Below are 20,274 nucleotides of genomic sequence, written 5' to 3'. Positions count from 1 at the left end.
GACAGAGGGCCGTCTTTCCACGTGGCACAGCGATGACCACGCCCGACAAGACCTGGACCCCACCGAAAACTCCGGAGGTCTTTAAACCGTTCATCCAACTTTTTTTCTTAATCTCGACCGCCCGTTTTATTTAATCAGATTAACTTTTGGATAATTAGTTCTCACAGAGAAAGATGGACGGTGTAGATGAAAAGAAGGAATGGAATGAACGGTGTCCAAGGGACCTTCGTAATTTTCTCCGAGAAGAGAGGAGTTTATAGTCTTTGCATCGGGTTCTTCTTTGTTCCATTATTCTCTTCCGTCGTCGTCGCGAACGAGAGGCAACCGAAGCGGCAGATATCGAGGGAGTGTTGTTTATCCTTTTCGCGTTTGATCCTGAAGGAACGCCACCGAGGAAGAGATCTCCATGTACATGGGTGATAGTCGTTCGAACCGGTTGAGCGCGGTTGAGGAGATGTCGACGATCGAGGGCCCGAGCACGGTAACTGATGATTTCTCCTCGCGTTCACCGAATGCGCAGTTCTTGGTTCCTATTTTTGTTGTAGAATCGATCGGCCTGATGGCAGGGGTCATTAAAGAGGAATCTAGGTGGGTGCTTGTGGTCCAGTAAATCTTAGGTTTTTCTTGACCGAAACATATCCACGGGTGGGATGGTTGCCGATTTGTACGTTTTACTCTTCTGATTTGGTTGTTTATACATCACTGTTAGAGGGGAGGGTAGATTTGGGTATCGAGGAAATATATTGATGCTTGAGGCTAAGAGGACCCACGGGAGTTGCTTTGTTTTGGTTTAGACAGGTGAAAATAATTTTCTTTCCAAGAGAAAGGTTGATTTGCGAATTTAGGGAAAAGGGTAAATTGTTTAGGGAGGAGAGGATCCTTACCAGTTGTTTAAATTCGGTTATATCGTAGCACCAACTCTGTTATTGCTTAAGTGGATTTGATGGGTTCATTTAATTGAGATTGATGTCATCTTGCTATCAGAGCAATTCTACTATGTATCCGGTTCTTTGTTAAATCTTTTGTCGTGAGGCGATTCTTGAATTCTGCAGGAAGTTCTTGTGAGATCAAGTCCAAGATCTGTAAGGGTGATTCTCTAGAACAAACATGAAGGTGAAGGGGAGAATCATTTCTCAGTGTAATAGGTAGAAAACTGTAGTATTACTAAATTTTTAAACCTAAAACTTCTTCACAGATTCCTCCTGGTAGGAGTCTCCTAATCTTTTACGAAAAGGGGAACACGAACTAAGTTTTGGCTGGATACATGCAGTGAAAAAGAATATCAGGGTTCAGCTCATATAGTAATGTCTAAGCATGCTATCATACTTGTTTTCTCCCCTCTCACTTGTACCCCTTATGTCATCTTTTATTGTATTGCCATCAGCTCTCATAGATGTGTATCTGCTATCCATGATTGAGGGGTCTCCAACTCCTAGATTCTTTTTTTCCTTCTTTAGCTGACTGGTATATTAAACACAAAGGTAGAAGGAAGCAGGTAGATGCTCGGCAATACAAGGGAAAGACCAATGGGTAATCAAAGTGGACCCAGCAGGTCCCTTCAATGCCTAGTCAGCCAAGCTTGAAGCTAAGAGAGAAATGCCATGGGGTAGCTAAGGAATTTGTTTCATACCTTGAATAATTGGAAGTTACCCTTTTCATAAGCAATAGATTCCTCTGAGGGCAGTGGCTGTGCCTTAGTAGAAGGTAATCAACCAGTAATATGCTAGTGGGCTGGGCATCAGAGTGCAATTTGGGCAATGACCAACATCTCAGTTCTATCCATGGCCTTGGGATCCCTTGTGGCTCATGAAAGGTTCTGGAGAGTGATGGTGATGCCTCGTCCAAGTGAAAGATCTGTGTCTGAGAGGTGGTACCCCTCAAAAAATGCCAAGCTGGTTACTCCACTCTTGTCCTTGCCCCATTTAGGATATTTAGCAAGTGCTGCATGGTTTGGCCTGCACTTCGGTCCTCAGTGGTGCCATGTTACAGGTTCAAACCCCAAGAGGGTGACGTGGCTGCCATGCTGACTTGATGACACACTCTGCACTCAGTCTCTGTTCAAGTCATATAACTTAATAATGAGTTGCAATCTTACTAGCTGCATTTTGTGAACAAAACTGCCTTTACTATTGATTCTTATCTCTCCGTGATCTATTAGTTTCATAATAAAGTTCCATCTATAGATTGTTGAATGTTACCTATAATCTAACTCTGTTGCATCTCTCTAATTTCTCAGGACTCTCGGCTGGTGGATTCTCTATCAAATGGATGGACAGATGAGAAACACACACTGTTTCTTAACTCCATTGAAGCATCTTTTGTTAATGACTTATACAATGGGGAATACCATTCAAAGGCATTTCTTGGTCAGTTATCAAGGATAAAAACCCACAAGGGATCCTGTGGACCATACGAAAATGATCTGAAATCTGGTCAGGTGATAAGATGTCCCCTTCCCTTTTCTACCCAGGTGGTATCTTTCGTCTGTTGGTATAACATATCACTTTTAACACTGCAGTTTAAGGTATTGCAAACGGGTTGTCGGGCGAGTCTTGGATTTGATGGTGATAATAACCATGCAAGCATGGAGAATGGTTCTCTACCTTTATCTGCAAATCCTTGGATTCAACATTTTCGATCTCCTCCCTTTATGAAGGAGTGGCAGTTTAAGTCTTCTGACAGGGTTGATGATGTTGAGTTCATTAAATCATCATTCCAGCTAGCAAATGAGAGGTGTGATGGTGAAGCAACAAGTTCAAAGCACATTTGTCATCAAGATTGGGTTGGAAGCAGCATAGGTACTTGTCTTGTTTATTTGTATGTAACTCCTTTTCCTTCACCGTTTGTCATAAAGCTCATTTCGTTCTGGATTCTTGTTCCATATAAGGCAGAATTTATGTGTGTTTTGCACTAACCATTCTAAGGATTGTTGGTGTCAATGAATAATGATCACCATCATCTACACATGAGTTGTACAATGATTTGTAAACTGCAAACATACAAGACCTGTTATGACGGTGCTATATTCTAAATATGGATGAATTTCAAATAAAGATGTTGGATAAGGTGAAGCATAGCTGTTTGCTTCCAGGTTAAAGGTTAATGATTAAGAGTTTAAGACAGCTACATTTCCATCAAAATTGACTTTTTTTTGCTAAAGAAAGGTTCAAGGAGAATTTGTACCTTTATCCTCAGAAAGCTAAATCTCATTTGTAAATGTCTTCTGATTTCTCTCGCCAGCTTTGCTTCAGTCTTCGGTGCTAGACATGCTTCTATCAGACTTATTCACCAACTTCAGTTGGATTCTTGACTTAATCTAAACATTTATGATCTAGTCTTTGTCTGCTTTGGTTTGCCCCATGGGAGGACAAAAAAACTGTTATAAGGAGCACATGCTTTCTTTCTTTGTAAGATCTACGGATTTTCAGATGATCACCTAGTTTGGAAAGAAAACTTAACTAATTGATCTCTTGAGATATGATGACACCATTGCTTAAGGTAAAACCTTCTTTTATTCTTCTCTCTGTCTTCTCTTTAAATACCTTGTTCAGGTGGTTTTGAGAAATTTGCTGAAATGACAAATGGTACTGCTATTTTCCACTAGGTTTTGAGAACAAATTAAGGATGTGAAAATAAATATTTGGCTAGTCAAAGGTAGTTGTAATTAAGCAAATATTGAGGTCTTGAGGATGTTGATAATGAGAATTTTGAGGGATTTGGAGCTATAATTCACTAATATACAAGCAAAGTTGAAGATTTGGGGGTTTAATATACAACAAACCCAAAATATTAAGTGTTTAATCCCTAGCATATATATGCACTGTTTCGGAAGATAAAAGGAAGCTTAGGAATAGAATATATTATGGTAGGCTTGGTTAAAATAAACCTTGTATACTTTTGTGCTATGTGCATGCTGATATCTATTGTTGACCATGCAGCAGTATTTTGACTGAATATAGTGGTGTTGCACAGTTGAAACAACATTAGAAATGCAAGAAGCGGTAAAGCACTCACTGTTGTATTCTATTTGCATGTTGAGTAAGTTTTCAATGTATCATATGTATCTTTAAGCTGTTTACCGGTTGTGCAAGGCTTTGTCATCCTAGGAAAACCCATCTTAGTGTATCTTGATTGCACTGGACTGCTATGTTTATTTTTGCTTTTTGCTCATCTATTTTATTTCTTGAATGATCACACTCCTGTTAGCTTTTCTTTGAGCTCTTTTCTCTTCATGAAGCACCACAAATAGCATATTTCCAGAAGAATGCATATTTCGAGAACTTTGGTGATGATGCAAAATGCATTATGACTCCAGTTCTATGAATTTTGAACCTTGCATATTGTTCCTTGGAAAGAAGATTCAAAAAGTTTGTTATAGTCATTTATCATCCACTTTAACCTGAGAATTGAAACTTTATATTGCAGAAGTATCGGATCAAAACTTTATTGCTGATGAGCGTGTAGCTGGGAAAAAGTCAAGTCGAGTATGGAGGAAAAGGAGACGGGGGAATGCAGTGGTTCATGAACCAATCAATGATCAAGTAAAGGGTGGACTCATTGATCATAGTGCTTGCTACTTATATATCTAAGTTGGACTAAAATGTTCTTCTCATGTATTTTAAAACTGATATCTTCAGTTTGATTACTTTTCAGGTTGTTCCATCTAGAAAATCACTTCTACCACCAACTTCCGATGAAGATCACACTACTGCAGAATCTATTGGCAGAACATCAGAAATAAGTGCAGGTGTTTTGCTTGCTGAGACTCAGGCATCAGTGTGTGGAAATCAGGAGGTGAACAGTTGAATTATGGGAATGTCGAGCGAAGCTTGTGATGCATGGTAGCAGACATAATATGTCAGACTATGTTTGCTGGCTCTAATATCATTTTTTACACACAAAGAAGATGCAGAGTTGAACTGATACCTACGAGTTTCAAGAATATCATGTTGGTTCCAAATTGGATGCTTCTGTGTTAGCACAGACTAACATGTACATAGGAGTGTGAGAGGAGTGGCAGCTGAAGCTTGTGTATGAACCAACTTCTCTGTTTCTAATCTCATATGTTGATTTACCTATCGTTAGCAGTCCTTGGTTATTATGTATGTTGGCCCAAGTCTTGGTTTCTTGTGAGTGCCTTCAGCAATCTTGTGTTTTCTCTCTCTTTCTCTCTCTCTCTCTCTCACCTGTGCATCATGGAAAGATTATCCAGGAGGAAGTTATTCTAGTTTCTTTTTGAGTAAAATGGAAATATTCATATATTTTATTTTTAGTAGCTACAAGCAGTAAAAAAAACATTTTTTTCAAGAAGAAAGATTGCCTAGACAAGCATTGTACAGCATTAGACATGATACTGATGCTTTGAACTTATGCTTGTATGACAAAAACCCTTCCATTCTCAACTCCAGCCGCTGTCCAATTTGTGTTAAGAAGAAGAGAAATCACTGTCATGCCAAATCAATCCAATTGCTGATTTTGTACCGTATCTTCAGGTCTCAAGTATACATCCTTTTTAGAACTGATACTATATCAAAATCAAGTATCCTTCTGCAATTTATAATAAGAAGTTCATGAATCCTCCTTTTTGTTTTGGCTCATGGACATCTACAAGTGCATCCACATCCTTCTAATTTTGCTTCCACAATGCATGCACACATGAACTGTGGTTGCAGGAAGACAAGTGTATCAAAGGTTTCTGGTAACTGGTCACCAATTAAAATTTCACTTGCTTAATTGTCTCTCAGTGAATGCATCTTGTAGATATGAAGCTTGTGCTTAGGTCATGTGAACCTATTTACCATTGTTCTTTTATCTGTTTATAATAGATATACGCTACAAGTATAAACTTTTCAAAATCAATTTTAATTGAATTGAACTATAAGTTTAGTGATAAGTACTATTTTATCAATATTGGTACAATTCCAAAGGCTCGTAAGGGTCGTATGGTTTATTCTAGTATTATTTTGATAAGTAGTATTTTGTTAACATTGATGTGATCTCGTAAACTCATAAAAAATTGTTTGCTTTGAGTGTATCTATACGATTTTATACTTTCGAGACTCATAAATATTAAAAGATATTTTTGGGAATAAAAATAATCTGATAGACTTATAAGTCTTTGATTTTTTTTATATTTATGAAACTAAATATTGATATCCATGGACTTATCAGTTAAGAGGTAATACTTGCTGAATTCCCATGAATCCATTATGCATCTCATCATCGTTCTCTTGATTGTGTGTTGGTGTGCTTCATATCCATTTTGTCTTATTATTAGGAAATGACCCTCTTTAAATAGCTGTAGTTGCCGATGGAGATCGTAGCAGAAGAGCTCGAGGGGTTCGGGTCAACACCGGACCTGAACACGGGTCGGGCTTAACCCATTCTGCAAACCCGCCCCGATTCCATTAGGTATATTACATGGGTTTAAGCGGGAGGAGGCGGAGGCGGATCGAGAGTGGTCCGGATCGGGTCTATACGCATTCTTGTTGAATCCGACCCGTTAATGTAGGTGGGACTATTAAAGCACAGCACACACACCCCTCTTTCTCCCGGCTTCCATTTCTCGTACCCAAATCGGGAGGTGGAAAGGACGAAACCATCTCAGACGCAATGGTACTTCTCCTCGCCCGTCTGATCTCGGATTGGTCTTCTCTTCGATCTTCTTTTTGAGATCGAGCGCCTTGTTTGATTGAACGAATCGCATGTTGTTGGTGGTGTAGGCAAGTCTTAACTCTAGGATGGGTTCCAGAAGGGAAAAACCTAGATCTCGCCATCATGGATTGAACCAACAGAAGAGGCAGGAGATCAAGGAGGTGTTTGACCTTTTCGATACCGATCAATCTGGTACGGACTTCGATGTGGACTTTTTACTCGTTTATGGGCTTCTTCTTTCAGATCGTCGTTTTGACCCTATTAATCTGTCCTATAGGCAGCCTTGACGCGAAGGAGTTGAATGTCGCCATGAGGTGTTAATGCCATGTTGTTTGAAGGATCTCAGTGGATTTTCTACTATATTCTTCTGCTTTACCCTGAATTGTGATGTAGTTGTGCTAACACAATTCTCTATCTGCAGGGCACTGGGGTTTGAAATGACAGAAGAGGTTAAATACAATTTATTATCTTCTTTAATTCTGCGATGTTTTTTTTCCTCTTTCCAATTATATTCAAGAGTGCTAATGGCTTGCTGTTGTCTTCGTCTTTCCCCATCAATCTGTTTGTCATTTAGGCTCTTTATCAAGCAGAAGTAAGATAATTAATTAGCTTAGTTATTCATGGGATGCACAGAAAGATAATGGAGATCATTTTTCAGCTATAGCCTAATCTGTCACAAAAAATATCATTGATTTGTTAGAGAGGACTTTAAGCAATATCGTGGAAAATATCATCGTTTGATTGAACGAATTGCATGTTCTTGGCGGTGTAGGCAGGTCCTCCAACCAGACAAAAGCCCATCGAACTGTTTGGTCTGTTGAAAGAAAATATGGTTTATTACTACATGTGTTACTGAAGTTTTGAGCTTAGGACCTTTACGAGGAAAAGATCTATAATCTCTTATGATATCGGATATTATTTATATGTTGCAGGCTATCTTCTCTTTAGAAGTACATCTAAATCTTTAATTGATCATGACCACATTTTATTGGAGTCCCAAATGCAATTTCTTTCACAGGATATCAATCGTTTGATGACTGAAATAGACAAAGATCGAAATGGAGCGATTGATTTCGAGGAATTTCTTCACATGATGACAGCCAAGATTGGAGAAAGGGACAGCAAAGAAGAACTTACGAGAGCTTTTCGCATTATTGACCAGGATAACAATGTGAAATTTCTAATATCCTACGTTATCAATGTGTAAACTTATATCTGTATATATATAAATTTTGCCTAGATATTTCTAATACACTCTGGGACCTGTCCAGGGGAGAATTTCTGATGTTGATATCCAGCGAGTTGCTAATGATTTGGGTGAGAAATTTACACTTAGCGAGATAAGAGAGATGATAGAAGCAGCAGACCTTAATGGTAAGGACCATTTCTTTTGCTGCAGTGGCAGTTCTAACTAGACTGTGGCTGTGACTTGTCTGATTTACCATTTAGAGTATGATCCTGAGCACGTTGTATTATAATTATTAATCTCTTTCACAAAAATTACTGCTAATGGTTGATCAGAAAGATGATGATCACGAACCCTCTGTAATGAAGATGTGAATATAGGCTTCAGTCAAGGATCGGCTGTACTTTTCATAGCCAACCTGTATTGGCTTGCAAATATCATGTTGGTTCAGCACCACTGGCACTCCAGCATGCTATCATATTGGTTGTGCTTTTTCTATGTAGATATGTTATTGGCATAGGGGCTTGCTGCAAAAATGGAAATTTGTGCATACATTTCTTGGTGTTACTTGCATAATTGGAATGACCGGCAAAAGTCTGAGTGAAGAGCATTTGAGAAGGAAATGACAATTGTTTTGGAAAGGTAACTCACAATCTGTGTCCTGGTTTGCACTAGTCACAACAAACAACCAAGTAGCTTCCATAAACAGATGAAATCTTTCTGTACATTAAAATTTTAAAGTGATGTAGGTCACATCGATTGTGATGAAAAAAAAAAATACTGGATATAGTTTAAGTGCTCAATCACTGAAAGTTGCTTGAGTTGGAAACAGTACATAAGTATGAAACTGGAACTATGGGCGGTAACTGAAGAGCAATTTGCAATACATGACTAAGTGGAAGGAGAGAAAAAGGAGCCATAGGGAGAGCTTAAGAAATGTTTATCTATGATTTAAGGACCTAGTAGAGTCCCTTTTTTACTTTTTTAGAAGGTTTAGCTTCTAGAGAATGATCATTCTAATTTTGAGTCATTTGCTATCTTTGTATATATACGTATATGCATATAGTAATATATTATAGTCATGCATGGTAGAATAAGCGGTAATTTGAATACGTATGTATCTTATTTTGCTTGTTGTGGTATGCAGGTGATGGAGAAGTCGATGCCGAGGAATTTATGAGGATCATGAAAAGGACAAGCTATGGTTATTAGACTATTCTGTTGTGAAGTTTTTGAATCTACCTTATGGTTGTCCAACTGAATCAGTCCTTGGGTTGAAGTTTGCAGAGTAACACTAATCAAGAATTCTGGGGTATAAACATACCGGAACATATTAATGCTGGTTGTAGATACACCTGCTGTGCTTGATGTTGCTCTTTGTGTCCTCATGTATCTGGTCAGTATTTGGATGTGTAGTATTTGCAGTTGGAAAGGACATTCTATCTAATTAGGCCATATTTTCACTATGAACTTTGCTGTCACTGGCTTTTGCACCAAGTTTCATGCTGCAAATTGATGACCTAAGTCTCTGGGTTTGGTAACTTGGAGGTTTCAGTCTCTGATTTCATCTGTGCTCATGCCTTCAGCAAGGCTCAAGGTAATCTTCTCAATGTGGGTAACTACTGGATTTTTATAGTTGTATGGGATGAGGTTTGTCTAACAGTGCCAAGAATGTCTAAATCCTTGTTGTGATGTGCTAATTTTGTTCCTTGTTCTGGTTCCAAAACTGCAGCTTAACTGGTATAATGACCACTTATATGTTCTAAATCCAAATTACTTTCTCTGTATGATATTTGGAAATGCCAATCTTTCTTCCACAGAAGGGCTGGACGAAGATGCTGTTCAGGTGAAGACTGTGCATAGTCCAGCGTACATTGTGTTCGACGATACAAGAGGTAAACTCATTTTGGACGATGTAATCTTCTGTTGCCTGATGATGATGCTCTTATGATCAAGAATAACTGCATTCTTATTGATTTCTATTGAATTATTAGGTTCTAAGAGTGAAAGGTAAACTCATTTTGGACGATGTAATCTTCTGTTGCCAGATGATGATGCTCTTATGATCAAGAATAACTGCGTTCTTATTGATTTCTATTGAATTATTAGGTTCTAAGAGTGAAAGGTAAACTCATTTTGGACGATGTAATCTTCTGTTGCCTGATGATGCTGCTCTTATGATCAAGAATAACTGCGTTCTTATTGATTTCTATTGAATTATTAGGTTCTAAGAGTGAAAGGTAAACTCATGTTGGACGATGTAATCTTCTGTTGCCTGATGCTGCCGCTCTTATGATCAACAATAACTGCGTTCTTATTCATTTCTATTGAATTATTAGGTTCTAAGAGTGAAAAAAAGGACACCGTTGGTTGGAGATGATTGATGCTTCTGGTTTTTCTGATTTGATGTAGAACATCACGTCGTTTCTGTTGTTGACTTGATGCTTTCGGGGTAACGATACTTGATCAACCTCGAGCGAACTGCAGGGGGGATGAATGGGGTCCTCGTCAACCTTGTTGTATGCCGAGCTGTGCAGCTTACCAAATACATAAACCGGAAGCTAAAGTCTAAATCACAGGCTTTAGATCGGAGTTAGAATGTGCCATTTATATGCATGCACAAGAATAACACCTGCTACATTTATGGTGTATCGATCAGGAAAAACCGGGGGCAGTCTATCTTGTATAGAACTGATATATATGTGGTTCAGAGGACAGCATATTGATGTAGATACACCAGCCTAACAATCCCAGGTCTTGATCGATACACAAGATTTTGAACCATGATACACACAGCAGAGAAATTATCGACCAAAAAAGAATGATCAGGAACTTATAACATGGTAAGCCTAGTTACATATGAAGCAAAAGGTATCCGGTAAGTACCACGAGCCTTATCAATCACTCAAGTCATCAAGCCTGTAATAGACCTAGTTAACTTTTTTACTTTTAAGTCGTCAGGCCCATTATAGATGTCAAAATTGATTTGGAAGAAACTAGACACGATAGACCTAGTTTACATGAACGAAACGAAGCAAAAGGCATAAGATACGATACGAAAACCCTGTGAATCACTCAAGTCGTCAAGCCCATTGAAAAAAAAAAAATCATGGTTCATCGAGAACAGATTTCCACAAGAAGATGGACTCAGATGCAGCGGAGACATCACCTCTGTTATTTATAAATAGTTATGGCAAAGGGCAGCGGTCTTGGTACGCTGAAATCAAGTTCTCGTCTGGCCTTGGTTTGGAAGTCGATTGATCGATGGCTTAGCCACATATATTTGCTTCATTTTAGGTGGACCATTGTTCTTGTCGGCACCTATGACCTGCTTCCGGGCCTGGAATCCAGTCCTACGATGATGCCATTCGCATCCAGAGCCTGTTCTCTGAGAAACCCCACCTTGCTGGTCGGCATATCCGATCGGACGGAGGTGCTGCTGGCCTGATGAAGTTGGTTGCTGAGTGGGAAGGCCTGTCACTTGACCACTGCTATTGCTGTTACTCGTGCCAATCCCTCCGCTATCAACAACACCAGATCCAATTGTTCTTGTTACCATCTTCGGGACTTTCTTCTCGTTCCCACTTGTAGTGCTGTCTGAAGGCTTGATTGTCTGAATATTAGCAGTGCTGGAAGTTGGTTGCTTCACCAAACTCAGACCATCGGAGATCTCAGAGGCAGTATAGGTTGGAAATGGGATGTTCCTACTGATCTCAGCAGATACTGATGAATGAGCTTCACCAAACCTATGGTTTCCGGTGGCTGTGTCCCCTGAAACGCTCCAGTTGAATTGTGAAGGTATCCTGCTCTCTACATGATGCTGCTGTGGTGGCATAGTCAAAGGAACGGAGTGGAGTGGTGGATGAACATGAGACCAAGCTTGCAGTGGAATATTGGCAGTTGGCTGAATAAAAATGGAAGTCAAGTTACTTAGTAGAAGTAAAATAAACGAGACAAGAAGCTAAATGCTTTACATCATTTAAATAAAAGCACATCAATCAAGTAAACCCAAAGAAACAAGGAATACAAAGTGTTTGTTAATTTTTCTAATCTATTGTACAGCATATTAATATTTCCCCCTTCTGATTGTATATATACTGATTCCAATATTTTTACTCTGGCACAAAACTGACTTCCATGTGAGGAAACGGGGAGGGTGCACTCAAAATTTATGCTAATGCTTTCTCAATGCAGGCATGATTTCTTTATCAGCAACTTCATCTGAGTCCTCCATGGACACTGTGTTTCAAACCCCTTAAACCCAGAATCTGGATCTCATTGGACATACAATCAACCGGACATTCCAAATGCCAACACCAATTTAAAGCATGTATTGGTATCCTCAACACTCCCAGCAATAATGAAATGATAGAAAATTCTATTTTCAAGATTTGCAATTTATCCTCTCTAGTGTTTGCTTGTAATTAAGAGAACTCATACCTGGAAAGGACTCATGTCAAACATGGTCAGAGGAGGAGCCACTGCCATGAGAGGTGATCCTGGGCTTATATTCTGGACCGGCACACTGGTCGGGGTACCCTGACCAGAAACAACATTTAGACTGCTCAGGTTACCATTGTTGTCACTAGTAGTAGAACATACTTGGTTTTGCTTCCAGTCAGGTTGCTTCCCAGCAGGTATATATGTAGCACCCATAAAACCCAGACCGACTTGCCCAAATTGTCCAACTGGAGCAAAATGGTTGTAGAAGACCATTTGTGGAGGGCATTGAACACCAGGGATTCCTCCAGGGCTGATGAAAGGACCATTAAACCCTGATGTTGGGCGATACAAAGAGTCAACACCGGAGTGGCACTGTGGCCATGCCCCTGCTGACCCTGAACCCAAAGCAGCAGCTTTTTGAGATTGATGAGTTTGTCCCTGGGAACCAGTAGACTCATCATGAGACCCATATGCAAAGGTTCGAGCATCCAGAATATGGTTCATCTCAAAGCCGGGGAAGTGTGAGGGTGCCGCCACAGGAAATTGTGAAAGCAATGGTTGAGATGTTTGTGGACTTGGTAAGGCGGGCCACACTGAGAGTGGAGTATCTACTGAAAGATCTGCTGGAAGAGCATCTGTTAAAGACTCTTCATTGGCTGATTGAGCAGCTACTTCTTGGCTAGATGCCACATCTGTTACAAACTTATACACAATTATTACATTGTAGAGCAGTAACTTAATAAAGCATTGAAAATAGGACCGAGGCAATAGGACTTATATTATGACCTCCAGATGCCAATGCAGTTCCATCTGCAGAAGTGAAGCTTTTGGTGTCTGAAGATGCAGCTATCCCAGATCCAACTATCTCATCATTGGTAATGGCAGCAACAGCAACAGCAGAAGCAGCTGCTTCAGCTTCTGCCTCTGCATCTTCTAGATTTGGACAAGGTTCACCGTGGCACTTTCCTTCAACAAAGAACATGGAATAATTGTTAGCAGGCAAGTTCTGACCTACTTTTAATTCTGACCTACATGAATCTGGAGGTCCAAGTCCCTTGGAAATAGCTCGGCTGACAGGAGGTAAAATGTTTGGTGGCATTATAGCTCCTGGGCTCACAAAAAAAAATCTAAGTCAACCTGTATGACCAGTGACGATAAGAAAATTGAACAGTAAAGAAGAAAAATACTCACCAAATTGAATTTTCTCACTAGCAAGCAAGGAACTAACGGTGCTTTCTGAAGTCACAACAGATAAAACAGGTTTATGGGGCTCAAGAACAATGCTTGAAACAACTTGTGAACGGAATTGTGCTGGCTTCATAGCTTTGTCAAGCTGAGTCTGAGTTAAGGCAATCACCTGAAAAATTAAAAATTGCAGGTCAGAAAGTATATGTATCATAGACTTGACAGAATGTCATGCATGTAGAATCTGTCTGTACTAAAAAGTTTGTTTTAATAAATAATTACTCAATGTACATATCAGAACCTAGTTTTAAACCAACCAGACTATCACATCAATGAAAAGATGTTGGCACTTTTGTAAGCTTTACGGTTCAAAATGTGGCTTGTGCCATATGAGGATATGTAGATCAAAATAAACAGGGACATTAAATCCAACTGCAAAAGCAGGAAGATTAACCACAAAATTGCTTCTTTAGAAGGCTACCTGATGACTCATGTTTGCAGTGCCCCAGGAACTCAAAGGCAACGTAGTACGATCAGGATTTATGTTTTTGGGGTCTAGTGATCCTGGAGAGAGCATTAATCCACTTTCAGATGCAGCAGGTACAGAGATAACCTGGCATGACCTGTAAAATACAACAAGTTTAAGACACTACTTGTGCAAAAATCAAAATATAAGCCAATCAAGGAAAAACCCATACTTCAAATCATTCAATCCACTTTCAGAATCAACATTTACTAAAGGGGTGCCAATTGGAGGTAGAGTCTGAGATGTCATATTGTCAGTGAATACAAGTGATGGCTCAAGTTTACTAGACCCATTCCCCACTCCAACAGAAGGATTAGAACAAACAACATTTGGCGTGTCACCAACTGAAAATATTTCAGCTTTATGAGAGTTTGAGTTGGCAGCATTGTTTTGTGAAACTGAAATTTGTTTGCTAGGTGCCTGTTCACGACATAGAGAACAAGAAAGAAACATGTCCTTAGAACATTTTTAAGGGCCGCTAATTAAATAAAGTTATGACCTAAGCAAAATCAAATTACCTTTGACACCCTAGACTTGGACTTGTTTTCTTTTGCCCTCTGTTCTCGGCGGTCATTTAACATCTGTCTCTTGGATCTTACCTCGATAAAGTCATCCTCGTTACTAGGAACTTCAATTCCTGTCTGCTTAAAAATACGAACAACTCCACTCAGTAAAGGAGCATCAACATCCTCCTCAAGAATGTGACTTGTGTTGATGTTGCCTTTTCCAGCATGAGACTTGTCAAAGCTGGTTATACTCTTCAAAGCAGTTTCTTTTCCTATAGCCTTCTTGGTCTTCCTATCATAGCTCACAACCCGAGAAATAGAAGCACCAGAAGTTAAGTTCTCTGAATCGTTGATCTTGGTTGGCCAGTCTAAAGCTGCATCTCTCCTGCCTATGTTCTTTATAGAAATCCCAATGGCCATCGAATGATCCTTTGACACCTTATCTTGCCCAGTCCTGTTGTTAAATGACTCTGAACCAAGTGTGTGTTTCCTCTCAATATGTTCTCTGACTCCTAATTCAGTCCTTCGAATGTTTCTCCTAGCCTTCCTTTGAAAACCACTTGGATCAGCCTGTATTGTATCTACTCCTGCAAATGATGATCTTGAACCAGCATTTTTTACAGTATATGTGTATCTCTTCCTCCACCCACCAAATAAAGTGCTCGAAGTCTTTAAAGGAGGTTTTCCTCCTGAAAAGAACCTAGAAGATTGCAGTTCAGCATGCTGTTGAGCTTGAGATTCTTTTCGTTTACCAGTAAGCTTATAGGTCTTCTTCACAGTCACATCATCATTACCATGATGCTCAGCTTGGTAAATTGAATCATTTTTACCTTTCTTTTCAACCAAAGAAGGTATGCCTACCAGACTCTGAGAAGCCATAGAAACATTCTTTCCAGGATCTAATATCACCTTAAGCTGCCCAGATGACAAATTTCCTTGAGAAGGTTCAATGAGGTTTTGTGCCAAGTTAGACTGTGTAACTGAAGAAACTGAAGGCATTTTATCTTCTGATTTGTTCTGAGAAGAGTAATTGTGAGGTGATTGGTAACACAGACAACCAGCAGGATTCTGTTTAAAGGAATAGGAAGCTGGAGCAGGAGGCTGAACGAAGGATGTGCTATGAGGAGCCAGTGGCAAAATACTCTTAGAGATAGCTGGGGCATACCTCAGCTGGCCAAACTGGAACAAAGGAGGCTGAGAAGGGTGCACCTGTGGCAGAGATGGGCTTATCTGAGTATGCACATGAATCGGCATCTGTATAGAACCAATTTTAATGGCTGGAACAGGAGAAGGTATCAAAGAAGGACCAGAAAACAGACCAAACTGTAGACTAATAGGTGCTTCACCCTGACTAACAGCAGCAGAAGGCAAAGATAAGATAGGTGAATCTGAGGCTGTAGATGCTGTTGAAAAATTGGAAGCAGGAACCATCATATGCTGAGCTGGTACAATCGGGTTCTGGGATGCTTCAACACTGTTTGTAGAATGGCTAGACGACACCATTGGATCAAGAGATAAAATTTGCAAGGACCTCTCAGTCTCACTTACAATTAGAAAAGAATTATTTATAGTACCTCCTTGATGGGTAATTTCACCATTGCTAATTGGTTCTTCCACACTGACAGCAGAACCAGCCTGTATAGCTAAAAAATCCTTACTGTTGCTACGAGTTATCTCAAACTTATCTATACTTGGAAGTTTAACTTCGACACCTTCATTAAATCCAAGAATTACTTGTTCCATCTCCCCAGAATCAGTTCGCATATCTTCTATCACCTGAGCTGAATCAAGATTCTCATCATCACCTTCATGTGCTTCAGCTAGGTCTTGGTAGTCGTCATCTTCTTCATAATACTCTTCTTGCTCCTGTACCTCTTCACTGTTCTCAATTGGCCATTCATCATCTATTCCAGGAGAGACTGACCTTGAAGACATTGTTCTATCCATGGTACCCCTGTCCAATGGCAACACAATATGCTCACCATCGGACACAACAGTATGCTCACCATCAGCAGAAGTTGGCAGTGGGGGAGAATCCCTGGAAATATCCATTTCATGGTGTGAAAGAGGAGCAGGTGAACTAGGTGGGCTTGAAACAGAAAGGGACAACTGTGAATCACATCTTGGACTCATCTTCTCTGGTCCCTGCACTGAATGGATAGCATTCTCTTCCAGGAAATCTGCTGTTCCAGGATGTCGAAGGGTTTCAGGAAACACGCTGTCATAACCTGCATGCAAACTCTTTTGCTCAGATCTACTTGGATGGTCATAATCAAACTCATCATCTGTGAAACGTGACGAATTTGCTCTTTCTGCATGATCTCTTCTCTGCACAGCAGTCACGTGTGGAGGTGGGAGCACCCGGGGCTGCCTCAAGGGCTGACGATATCTTGTAAAGGAGGTAAATCCATCAACCATAGAGTTCTCAGAAGATATTTCACTATATGGAGCATTGGGACTTTCATGTGAATTATTAGGTGCCATTGCAGCATCTCTAAACTTGACACTATCAATAAATTCAGCATCAATGTCAATATTCCTCATGAAATGATCACCCTCTTTCGTAGAGTTCCACCTCTGTTTCCTTTGTTGGTGGTACTCATCTGGCATCTGTGAAGATACAATACCACCATGGATCTCTTTCTTGGGGAGGCCTCTCCTGTAACCGAATGCATCTTGCCTTGGATTACGAGGAACATTCTCTTCAGCATAGGAAGGAAGAATCATGCTGCCATAGGTATGTTTGCCTCTATCAACAAATGAAGATATACTATCCCCTAAAACCTGAGACCTAGATCCCACTTCCGAAAATCTACCCATCAATGGAGAATCCGATAATGCAGATCTAGTGATTCGCTCTACCAATCTCTCACCATCCTCCCAAACTCCAACTTCTGCAACTTGTGGAACTTCTCTTTCCTTCACTACATCAGGCACAAGTTCATCAGAAGCAGAAACAAAAGAGGGGACCCCATCATCTTTTTCTTTGTCTTCAGCCTGTCGCCTGGCAATCCTGGCTTCCAACTCCAAAAGCTTTTTTCGTGCAGCCTCTTTCCTTCTTTCCTCCTCCATTTGGTACCTCCTTTTCTCCTCTTCTCTTGCAATCCTTTGCTCTTCAGCTCGCCTGGCAGCCTCCAACGTCTCCTGCTCAGCTATCCAAGCAGCCTCTCTTGCCTCTTCTTCAAGCAATCGCCTCTTTTCCTCCTCCTCTCTGGCCAGCCTCTCCCTATCCTCCTCTTGCCTTCGTGCAAGCTCCAATGCTCTAGCTTGCTCTTCCATTGCACGTTGCCTCTCCTGCTCCTGCGTCCTCAGAATTCTCTCAAGTTCTGCTTCATATGACTCTCTAACGGGGTCAGGAAAATCAACTTGCTTCTCGAGATCCTTCTTCTTCTTGAAGATTTTAACATTCATATCCTTGATGCCTTCTGAAAAAGGATCCTTGCTATTGAAATTGGCATCTTCAAAGAATGGTTTTCCAGCACTTGATGGCGACCGCCTTTCTCTACCAAACTTGGGCATCGGGTCATTTAATGGAGTAACTTTACTTCCGGTTAAGAATTGCATCTTCGAGACTGGGGCATTCAGAGAGGAACTTCCTTTGGACCAGTTACTGGCATGAATGCTGTAGTGGCCATGGACACCCTGCTCAGCACTCCTCCCAGTGAATGTTTCCACAACAACTCTACCATTGTGAATGTTCTCAGGAGAAACCAAATCCACCCTAGCATACTGAGAATCCTGTCTCCTCTTTGCAAAACGATCACCATTTTCTACAAAAGATGACCAACCATTACCACCTTCTGTGTTCAATTCCCTGCTTCCACTTGAGGGCCTCCCATAATGTCTGTCCCTGTTTACTCCTAAGACATTGGTGTTCAATCTATCCCTTGGAATCAATGGAGATCTCCAAGAGCCAGAATCCTGACTTTCACTGTTTGCAGCCTTTACATCCTTCACAAAAGAACCGCCTTTGAAGAACTCCCTGGACCTTGTGCCGCCAGCTTCAGTATCATGCAGCCCCCGTCCATCATAGACATCACGAGCCTGAACCGATTCAGGCCTCAAAAACCCTCGATCCCTCTCTCGCCCCGGGATACTGAGTCCCGTATCACGCTCGTCGTCAGTCCAATCCGATGTGTGCTGGAGCCGTACGAGGGGCAGCAGACCAGGCAAGTAGCCATCCTGCTTCTGCGACTGCTCCGAAGCACCAGGCGGCCGGATGGACCCCTCATCGCCCTCTGCCACATTACTGGTAATAAGACGAGAGGACCTAATCTGAGGCCTCATTTGGAGAGGTGCACGCAGCTCAGATGCCTCCTCCCGTGCTTCGAGCAGCACTACCGTTCCTTGATGTTGCTTCTGCTTCTGACCCGATGCCTCTTTCTGCTTTGGAGCCGAGGTGAAGGTGGCCCGAAGAGAAGGGAAATCCTCGCCCCTCAAGACTACAGCTTTCTCTGAAAACCCTGGAACCGGTGTAGCATTGATCGGCTGGCCGCCCGGGCGAGCACCTGGAGGCATGTAAGGGCTGCCGGCCATATCATCGCCACCGATCGCTGGTCTTCCCAACTGAGCCTGAACTCTGCCGACGGCGTCCTTCTCTACCATAGAAGACGGCGGCGGAATGACCGGCTTGCTCCAGCCCAGGGCGGAAGAGCCCGCCCGCGCCCCGAGTGCGGCGCTTCCGTGGCCGACGGCGGACGCCGACGAAGCCGGATCGAAGCGCTCGTGTTCCTTCCTCAGCGAGGGCAGGTTCAAGGGAGGCGGAACAGCAAGCTTCTGACCGGTCTTCGCCGCGGAGGAGGCAGAGCTCCGGGCCCTGGAGAGGACCACCATCCCGCCACCGCCGCTTCCGCCCCCGCCGGATCCGGGGCGAGAACGGCCATAGACAGAGGAGGTGGAGGAAGAGGGCTGGCCGTAGGATCTGTTCAGATTCACCGATACAAACTTGCTCTGATGGGCCATCACAAGGGGAGACTCCGTCCCCCGCCACCCCCGACCCCGATCGCCGAAGCAGCTCGAATAATCCCTTGCCCCCGCGATCCCTTTTCGATCGATCAATCGCCGGCGTTAGGGTTCCACACAGAGAGAGAGAGAGAGAGAGAGAGAGAGAGAAGGTGAAAATAAGAAGAAATGGGAGGTGAGGTTACCTCTCTTCGGAGGGCCCTTTGGCGAGGCGGTGGTAAAGGCGGGAGTGGTGGGGGCGCGGAGAAGCGGCCTATCTAACACGAGAGAGGGTGGTGGCGGTTTGGGGAGTACGCATAAAAGAAGAGTGAGGACGTTAAAGTGGATTTGAGATCGCACAATTATTCATTTTTTATCATTAAAAAATTAAATGCAAAATTACTCCCAAAAAATTAACTAAATACTTTCCAAATATTTATATTCATTCCAAAGCCAATTAATATACCCTAATCCCGCTTAATCAAATCCATAATACATAACAAATAAACAATGTCAATACGTCAAAACGACTTATAAAAGGAGAGAATCTTTATGTATTCATTCAGAATATCTCTGATTTTTCTTTATAATTTAATGTAGTCGTAAAAAAGAACGAATAAAGTAAAGAATCATTTGTTATTTGTCATAAAATAAGAACCAAACCGAGTCAATCTGGTTCAGGAGACCGTTTCATGTCCGGTCCATTCGAACCGGACCCACGACCATCATCCCCTCACCCAAACGCATGTCATCCCGATATGAAATCGCGCATGGCCCCAACCATACTCCCCCACTTCATTCATTGCACACCCTCATCCCTCTCAGTACATTAT

At 41.5% G+C, this 20,274-nt stretch overlaps 3 protein-coding genes across 5 annotated transcripts; 2 read left to right on the top strand and 1 right to left on the bottom strand.

The window, feature by feature from the left end:
• Positions 1-315: 315 nt before the first annotated feature.
• On the top strand, positions 316-5,105 carry LOC103987436 (cold-regulated protein 27). 2 transcript variants are annotated; one of them, XM_009405744.3, is made up of 5 exons: positions 316-481; positions 2,237-2,437; positions 2,519-2,798; positions 4,426-4,541; positions 4,654-5,105. In XM_009405744.3, the coding sequence occupies exons 1-5, from the start codon at positions 407-409 to the stop codon at positions 4,804-4,806; spliced, it is 825 nt and encodes a 274-aa protein (XP_009404019.2). In that variant the 5' UTR covers positions 316-406; the 3' UTR covers positions 4,807-5,105. The 2 variants fall into 2 exon arrangements, with proteins under 2 accessions (XP_009404019.2, XP_009404020.2); XM_009405745.3 differs by having other exon boundaries at positions 4,426-4,548.
• Positions 5,106-6,551: 1,446 nt separating this feature from the next.
• LOC103987435 (caltractin) lies at positions 6,552-9,306 on the top strand. The gene is made up of 7 exons (XM_009405743.3): positions 6,552-6,615; positions 6,723-6,846; positions 6,932-6,968; positions 7,076-7,103; positions 7,673-7,825; positions 7,926-8,028; positions 8,988-9,306. Exons 1-7 carry the CDS (start codon positions 6,613-6,615, stop codon positions 9,050-9,052), a joined length of 513 nt encoding a protein of 170 aa, XP_009404018.2. The 5' UTR covers positions 6,552-6,612; the 3' UTR covers positions 9,053-9,306.
• A 1,601-nt stretch (positions 9,307-10,907) lies between these two features.
• On the bottom strand, positions 10,908-19,736 carry LOC135614627 (uncharacterized). 2 transcript variants are annotated; one of them, XM_065112180.1, is made up of 8 exons: positions 19,648-19,736; positions 14,513-19,542; positions 14,167-14,414; positions 13,950-14,091; positions 13,475-13,640; positions 13,070-13,390; positions 12,281-12,975; positions 10,908-11,744 (listed from the first exon to the last, which is right to left on the bottom strand). In XM_065112180.1, the coding sequence occupies exons 2-8, from the start codon at positions 19,460-19,462 to the stop codon at positions 11,064-11,066; spliced, it is 7,203 nt and encodes a 2,400-aa protein (XP_064968252.1). In that variant the 5' UTR covers positions 19,463-19,542; positions 19,648-19,736; the 3' UTR covers positions 10,908-11,063. The 2 variants fall into 2 exon arrangements, with proteins under 2 accessions (XP_064968252.1, XP_064968253.1); XM_065112181.1 differs by having other exon boundaries at positions 13,070-13,249.
• Positions 19,737-20,274: the final 538 nt, after the last annotated feature.

Source organism: Musa acuminata, chromosome BXJ2-6 (genome assembly GCF_036884655.1).
Source record: "Musa acuminata AAA Group cultivar baxijiao chromosome BXJ2-6, Cavendish_Baxijiao_AAA, whole genome shotgun sequence".
In the NCBI taxonomy this organism is placed as follows: domain Eukaryota; kingdom Viridiplantae; phylum Streptophyta; class Magnoliopsida; order Zingiberales; family Musaceae; genus Musa; species Musa acuminata.
Note: the sequence above shows the minus strand (reverse complement) of the source record. Positions and strands in the feature narration are given on the sequence as shown.

Bases quoted from the DNA above. Each gene is read 5' to 3' on its own strand.
- LOC103987436 (XM_009405744.3), top strand. From the start codon at position 407: ATGTACATGGGTGATAGTCGTTCGAACCGGTTGAGCGCGGTTGAGGAG. The intron at 482-2,236 runs GTAACTGATGAT...CTAATTTCTCAG, and splicing joins CGATCGAGGGCCCGAGCACG to GACTCTCGGCTGGTGGATTC. The intron at 4,542-4,653 runs GTAAAGGGTGGA...ATTACTTTTCAG, and splicing joins ATGAACCAATCAATGATCAA to GTTGTTCCATCTAGAAAATC.
- LOC103987435 (XM_009405743.3), top strand. The intron at 6,969-7,075 runs GTGTTAATGCCA...CTCTATCTGCAG, and splicing joins GAGTTGAATGTCGCCATGAG to GGCACTGGGGTTTGAAATGA. The intron at 7,104-7,672 runs GTTAAATACAAT...TTTCTTTCACAG, and splicing joins GGTTTGAAATGACAGAAGAG to GATATCAATCGTTTGATGAC.
- LOC135614627 (XM_065112180.1), bottom strand. From the start codon at position 19,462: ATGGCCCATCAGAGCAAGTTTGTATCGGTGAATCTGAACAGATCCTAC. The intron at 12,976-13,069 runs GTCATAATATAA...AGTTTGTAACAG, and splicing joins AACTGCATTGGCATCTGGAG to ATGTGGCATCTAGCCAAGAA. The intron at 11,745-12,280 runs GTATGAGTTCTC...ATTTTTATTCAG, and splicing joins TTGACATGAGTCCTTTCCAG to CCAACTGCCAATATTCCACT.